This window comes from Toxorhynchites rutilus, chromosome 2 (genome assembly GCF_029784135.1).
Source record: "Toxorhynchites rutilus septentrionalis strain SRP chromosome 2, ASM2978413v1, whole genome shotgun sequence".
NCBI lineage: Eukaryota > Metazoa > Arthropoda > Insecta > Diptera > Culicidae > Toxorhynchites > Toxorhynchites rutilus.
Window position 1 is genome coordinate 298,372,983 of NC_073745.1, and position 7,658 is coordinate 298,380,640.

Genomic DNA, 7,658 nt, shown 5'->3' on the forward strand with positions numbered 1-7,658 from the left:
TAGTGTTTTGGAGTAATCGGGACGGGGCTCTGTGCTATTTTCCCCGTGCTCTCAAGGTTCAGTTCTTTGACTACCGTAAGCGGAAAGTATGCTGTAATTGCTCGTTAAACGCTTATATCAAGCGAGTGGAGCCGGAAGTGCAATGCACCGGGAGCAATTAGCGAACTGGAGCTTTTACATTGTAAAATATGTAAAATATGTGAGCGTATTTGATCGATCCGGAAACGATGAAATAAATCAATGAATTCTTCCGCTGGAGAAGAATACGTTCATCAATGCTAGCTTCTGGTTCACTCGATCGCCTTATCAGCCGACCGAACTCAATTCTGATGCTGCGGCATTTGGTTGATGTTATTAGTTCCAGTAGCTAATTTTCATCGATAGTGAGTGCACGGCGGAGTTTTAGTCTCTCGATCTTATTGATGAACCGAAACGATGACAGTCAATGTTGAGGTTGCAAAGGCACAGCATAACGAATCGATGGTGCTATTGGAGTGGAAGAGTTTGACGGTATCGGTGCAAAGTTACCGTTTGTGGAAGTGGCCAACAAAAGAACCGTGCGAGGCTCAACAAATTTTGAAAGATGGTTCGTACGAACTTTGGAAAGAAAACTTATCACAGAAACAAAATGTTTGATTGCTGATTATTTTCAGCTACCGGTGCGGTGCAATCGGGAGACCTGGTGGCCGTCATGGGTGCAAGGTCAGAAAAGCAACATTGTTTACAATCACGCATGGATTATAGTGTGCTAATTAGTATGCTCAAAGTGATTGAGGCATCAACTGATTGTTCTATTGGTTCCCCCTAGTGGTTCCGGCAAGACAACATTATTGGCAGCTGTATCGATGCGCATGATGGCGGACGTCACGGGCAGTGTGCTTATCAATGGTCGAATCGTCAGTCAAACCCAGATGAAGCGTCTATCCGGCTTTGTACCCCAATTCGACATCGCTATCAGTTCGCTGACGGTCCGAGAACATCTCACATTTGTGGTAGGTTAGTTTGTGTTATGGAAAACTGATAAACAAACTTATATGATCTGAGATCGCTTCAGTCCAAATTGAAGGGAGTCCGGTTGGCTACCACAAGGCGAGTGATCGATGAGCTGAACTTGGGCAAGTGTGAGTTTACGAGAATCTCGCATCTTTCGGGAGGCGAACGAAAGAAGGTTAACTTAGCGGGAGAACTGCTAACCGAACCAGATATGCTTTTCTGTGATGAACCTACAACAGGGCTGGACAGCTTCAGCGCTCTTTCAGTAATGAACACACTCCGAAGGCTCGCTGTGGATTGCGGAAAAATAGTCATCTGCACTATTCATCATCCCACGTCGCACATTTTCGAGTGCTTCACCGACATCGTTTTAGTGAAGAAGGGAGAGATTTACTACCAAGGTCGAACCCTTGAGTCAAGTGCATTCTTTGCAAGGTCCGTCAATGCCATTACTTCCACTTGATTCGTTACACTGTTATCACTCAATTTTAGTATAAATTGCCCACTGCCATTAAACTGCAATCCCGGGGATCACTATTTTAAATTGGTTTGTGATTATGACCAGGATGATTATAGTGGGGATGAGAATCGCTTCAATGAGCAGAAGATTGTCCGCGTAAGCCACATAGAAAATATCGCAAAAAAGTGTTCAACGGTTGAATATGGTGAAAGTGTCCTGACGAAGATATTAAACAGGTAAGGTTGACGGAAATAGAATGTTTTTTTTTTCTTGCAAACATTGGTGAAAGTTCATAGATGTGATCTGTTTATATGGTAATTCACGTCATGTCAAGTAACGATGCTGTGCTGCATCCAGTTTCCTCAAATTTTAATAATGTTAACATTGAATACTGATCGCTTATGATATTTTTTTTAACCCATTTGTATATTTATTCAGGTTCATTAGCTAAAAAAGTAACAGAGTCAGATTTTAATTGTATACATGTTACATGTTTTATCATATAAATTGTACATTACACAGTAGCCATTTAGGTGTAAGAGTATTCCTTCTGTTCTTCCATTGTTCAATTGGACCAGCTAACTCAACCGGCGGCCCTCTGGGCTGTTCTGATTGGCCCTACCGGTATTACTTTATTTTAAACCAGAGGTCGAGATTCTTGCTCAACTGCGAGATAGGTACAGTAATCGTTCGCTAACTGGTCCTGGTTTAACTGGTCTGCGATTTAACTGGGCGAACGTTAACTGGTCCTTGAACCAGTTAAAAAGCAGAATTTCGTAAACAATCGACGCCATTTTCAAATGGAATATTCGCTGTGAGGGGCATTCGAATGTAATTTGAAATGTTATGATAATAGACATTATTTTTGCATGACAAAAACATTGATTAAATTACAGAAAAATAATTTCCTCAAATTATATTTCATATCTGTTGTCACACTCAATTCGAAACTTCGATTGGAATCCTTTTGTTCATCCAATTTCATGATCAACGCGAATCAAACAATTCATTGAAGTTCTCCTCGATTTTATTTGACGTTTAACATGCCGGACCAGTTAAAACGCAAATGTCGATAACTGGTCTTCCCTTTTCGCCCAGTTAGTGAATGTTTACTGTAGTCATTCAATCAATCTAGTTTTCGATGAGTTGTGCAAAAATATGGAGCGAAAAATGAAAGCCAACACGTCACGTCTTAACGACCTGTTTTTGAACAGCGTCTGAATTCTATAAATAATAACTCATCTCATGTTCACTTCACGATGAAAAATTGAAAAATTTTGAAACCTCTATAATTTAAAACATCATTATTGTTCAAGTCACACTCTCGCTCCAGCTAGCAGACTCTTTTTCAATGTTGATGTCACACACAACGGTTTGGCTCCATACAAAGGAGGAATGGGATGGAAGATAGATATCGCACACAGTGGTGCAATTTTGTTCTGTGTAGACCCCGCGTCGATTTCAACGTCGTCTGGCATAAGTCAAAGTTTCCAAAATGAAAGCGTTAGTTTTGGGATGCAAAGCTTTGAACGTTAATGCCTCTTTGTCGGCTGAACAATTTGGTATCACAATCACTTCATTCGAAAGATAAAAGTTCTATGAGTGATGTTTGTTACTTATGGACCCAAAAACTTGTTTCAATAGCTTTAAAATTGCTTTGAAATAAAACTTTTAAAATCCCAAAAATCTGTAAATATGGGTACCTGCTTAAAAGCCCATCTCAGTCAAGATTGGTAGTGAAGGCACTATAAATATTATTTTCGTCCTGGCGAACCTCTGTCTCTATTTTGCTACTGTGTTTCTTTTGCATTCGAAGAATACGCACGAAGCATGCATAGTGCAGAGTTTGCACCGACGCCAAGAAGCGAAGCCGAAGGAAAATATTAAATAGAACATACCGCGTTGGTTTCCATATATAACGGTTGGAGATTGTTCGTGTATGATTGAATCATATGTACAAATCGTTGATTTTATGCGTTTTCATTCGACTAAAGAACTATTTTTATAATTTCGACGTATTCTAAAATGATATCTCAAATAATGAAATGCTGATTGATGTTTATAGTTTTTGCTAGAAGAGAATTTGTGTGAATTAAGAAACATATTCAGACTTATTGGAGATGATGATCATGAAGTTCAGAATTGCAGAGGCTTTTAAATTCCTTAGTTCATTGCCTCTAGTCTAGAAGGTCAATTTGGAAAACCATATATGACTTTTATCCGATCGACAATTCAATTTTCGTGAATTCAAGCATTGTTTTTAGGTGGTGTCAATTGCAGCCGATTTCAAGCCGGATGTGAAGAAGGTATATTTCAGTGGCGAAAGAGCTGTTTTCTTCGGTTGAAAACAAAATGTGTAGATTTTTACTTCACTACTATGCTAAGATTTATACTACACTATTACAATACTACCACAACAATACCGATTCGGTTAGGTTAGTGTTTCAATGTCGCTCTAGACAGCGAACAATCAATAGTACATGTTAATGTTAAGAGCAGTGTTGGAAAAAATCATCTTCGCTAAGATCAAATGCATAGATTTTCGGGCTAGGTTGCATCGAAAACCTATATATTCCAAACGAAAATTAAAATGACAGATCCAGGCAACCATTGAATATGAGCAAATGAACTTTTGTCCTTCAATATGTTTTGATGTTTATTTTTTCCACCCAGTGTCAATTTCATCTTGATTATCGGAAACGTCAGAACTGAATTTCATTTCAGCCAAATGAATATCAGCTGTTGTTAACTTCTAACCTGAGGTTGCTGTGTGCGGTTGGGTTTTGCAGTTGCCGGATGCCGTAATCGGAAATACCTTATGAAATTTCCGATGTCGCAAATGACTTGACGGTAGCTAAAACCACTCGTTGTATCCATTCTGCATATGCCGTTGCTACCGTCTCGCCAAATAAAATTTATTTTGAACTTAAATTCACTGCCATAACGTATATCGTTTCGGATGTGATGAATATCAATTTGTTGCTTTTGATATCCAAAGTATAAATAACAGCGAAGTTATGAACCCCACTCAATGTTGCATTCATTCATTATAGCAAATTTGCTCATGCAACAGCGATATGAACAAAATGAACTCGTTTGTTATTGTCATCAATATAATGAGGGCAGTGTGTTTCAAGCTGAAAAAAAATCATTTACACTGGAACAAAATCATATTCGTTTCTCGTGAATATTTGTTGATATTTTAATACACTGGTTAAGAGTATGAGAGTATAGCACTATCTGATCAAATTGGCGTTTTATTGCTTAGCAAAGCGTTCGTGATTTTCACTCAGGGAAAGCATTTATTCATCAGCCTAAATTTATATAATATTTGTTCTCGCCGACAACAAGTATGGAATAGTTCATTCGCTCATTTCTCCACACCTGATTATAAATCACTTTTGTATATGCTTGGAATAATCATGGCGAAAAGAATGCAGCAAGCAATCGTGAGAATGCACGATGAATCATTTTACACTCCCCGACCATCTTCATTCGGGACTGATAGTGAACATAACAAAACAAAGAGTGGAAAACAACATTCAATGAATGAATACGCCTTTTGGAAGGATCGCACAAAATAAAATAACAAGTGAGTCAAAATAGACAGAATTTGCGTGTATGTATATTAATTTCCCTTGTACTCTTTTCCTTGTCAGCATTCAAGTGCACATGAATCCACCTTCTCGCTCACCAATAACTTGCGTTAAAATGGTCTTTTGCGTTGGCTTAGATCGTTTCATCTTCTTCTTCTTCTTCTTCAATGGCACTAACGTTCCTAGAGAAACTTCGCCGTCTCAACGTAGTATTACTTGCGTCATTTTTATTAGAACTTAGCCGAGATTTCTATGCCAAATAACACGCCTTGATGCATTCTGAGAATACGCGTGATCACAGTGCAAGTCGGAGGAAATTTCTTTGACGAAAAAAAGATCGTTTCATACTAGAAACAAAAAAATGTCATTGCAATCGTGCACAGGAAACAACTCGATTTCAACTATCTACCTATATTTTACTGCCGCGATCGAGGCTCAACGATTGCTATTTGAGTGAAAAACGAATGATTTTACAGAGACACTCGCTGGCTCAAGCAAAAGTTTCCAATTTGATTCTATCACCATCTAACGTCATTCCGAGGCAAATGAGGGAATGCAAATATTTCTGAGAATAGATGAGCGGAATCGAGACAGTATTTTTCCGTTCTAATCGAGAATGAACTTTGCGAAGAGGATAGGTGAATGTTTTCTGTCTCAAATAAAGTGAGGCATAAACGGAAGAATAGAAGGGTGAGTTTTATTTGTGAATGAGTGTTGTTGAACGAATTTCGATACGATTTTACCCATACCTGGTCGACAATAATTTCGTAATCCTACGTTAACAAAACCGTCGTGTCCTGAACACCACCATCGAACCGGCCAAAATTTTATTGAAGCCAAATGAAAATAAAGGCTCTATTGAATCCAAAAATCAAATTAATTTCCCGAAAAAGTACAATTTTGAGTAATGAGACACTGTTTAATGGCCATCAAAGCTAAAGTGTTCGGAATTTGAGACAAAACGGTAGTCTCCCCGGTAAAAAGTTATCAAAGTTATTCAAATTTATGTGACGTAGATAATCAATTAACGCTCACACAATACCCGTCGGCTACGGTGCGAATTGATTGTGGAGATAATGAACGATCTCCATCTGTGCATAATTACTTCCACTTTTTAATGTCTTTCAGCAATTTCCAAAATGCGTGCTGGCTGACGCAGCTCCGTCTTCTGCTGCACCGAAGTCTGCTAGACAGCATCCGTAACCTACGCGAGTATGTCATCGTGATGGTATTATTTCTAGTAAGTAATTGATCGTTTCATTTCAATTTCCATCCATCCGTCATCGCTTTTCGTGAACCCGCTAACCACTCATCGCAGAAACCACCCAATTCATGTTGGTACATTTGCAGGCCTCCAGTATCACCATATCGGCACTTTACTTTCACATCACCCCGACGAGTCAGACGGCAATCCAAGACATACGGGGGGCACTTTTCCTCATGGTATGCGAGCTACTGTATACCCTCGGTTACACGGTGTTCTACGTGTTCCCCCAGGAACTGCCGCTGCTGAGACGTGAGGTAGGCGAACGGATGTACCGCTTGTCGGCCTATTATGCCCACAAGGCACTGCTGACGGTACCGAAAGCGTTCTTCGAGTCATTTCTTTACGTCGGGATCGTGTACGCGTGTGTGCAATTTTCCACCGGTTTTGCCACCTACATCGGAATCGCCACCGTCTGCAGCGTGGCTGGCCTCTTAGCGGTCGCTTATGGTACGTTAGACCCAGGATGAATGATGAATGGGCATCTTGATTGAGAGAGAGAGAAAAGAAAAAAACACAGCTCTATAGCGTAGAGCGGCAACTGTAAATCAAAACAAAGGTCACTCGCACCCAAACTTCTGTTGCTCATTTGTCTATTTTACCTGAGTATTATCCTTAAAACCACATGCTTTCTCACCGTTACAGGCTACCTGTTGTCCTGCCTTACCGGCTCGATGGAACTGTCGATCGAATATGCAAATATAATCTTCTTACTGTACGGACTGCTGGGCGGCTTATATCTCAACATCCAGGCCTTTCCCATTAGCAAGTATTTTTCGTTCTTCTTCTTCGCCTCGGAGGGTGCTTCGGTTTATTACTGGCGAACGGTTGGCAACATCACCTGTGACCAGGTGGGAAACACTACCTGCCTAGCCGATGGGTACGCCGTGCTCGAGGATTACAGCTACGGGACGACACTTGACACCGTCTATTTCAACTACTTGCTGCTGGCAGCCGAGCTTCTGGTCGTTCATTTTCTAGCCTATCTAAGCCTGAGGAGGTTCGTCAACGGAATCGGATTCTACTGAACACAATTTAAAAAAAAACACACATGTGTGTAAGGAAGGGCAAACCGAATAAAAGCCAAGTTTTTCCAGGTAGCCAACTGCTCGCTGCTCGCTTTTCAATTAACCCGACCGCGCAAATAAACACACGTGATTAAAGTTCGAGCTAATTTTAGCCGCAATAATTATAGTTACTCGGACGTTCCAATTCAGCCACGCGAACTCTTTCTTGGGGGGTAACCTTTATTATACCCCCCTAGGCTACTGGCGCTGCTACTGGTCTGGTGGGTAGGTTCGTCATAACACCGGTGATCAGCGTGCAAAATCTTGTGCGCGGACCG

At 40.4% G+C, this 7,658-nt stretch overlaps 1 protein-coding gene across 1 annotated transcript; it reads left to right on the plus strand.

Moving 5' to 3' along the window:
• LOC129770764 (protein brown) lies at positions 1 to 7,426 on the plus strand. Its single transcript, XM_055773817.1, has 8 exons — positions 1 to 586; positions 654 to 702; positions 809 to 992; positions 1,055 to 1,428; positions 1,486 to 1,689; positions 6,178 to 6,289; positions 6,400 to 6,763; positions 6,959 to 7,426. The coding sequence occupies exons 1-8, from the start codon at positions 436 to 438 to the stop codon at positions 7,339 to 7,341; spliced, it is 1,821 nt and encodes a 606-aa protein (XP_055629792.1). The 5' UTR covers positions 1 to 435; the 3' UTR covers positions 7,342 to 7,426.
• The last annotated feature ends 232 nt before the right edge of the window (positions 7,427 to 7,658 follow it).

What these genes read in the sequence shown, in the direction of transcription:
- LOC129770764 (XM_055773817.1), top strand. Translation starts at nt 436, where the DNA reads ATGACAGTCAATGTTGAGGTTGCAAAGGCACAGCATAACGAATCGATG. An exon ending in TCAACAAATTTTGAAAGATG is followed by an intron (nt 587 to 653) that starts GTTCGTACGAAC and finishes GATTATTTTCAG; the next exon opens with CTACCGGTGCGGTGCAATCG. An exon ending in CTGACGAAGATATTAAACAG is followed by an intron (nt 1,690 to 6,177) that starts GTAAGGTTGACG and finishes AATGTCTTTCAG; the next exon opens with CAATTTCCAAAATGCGTGCT.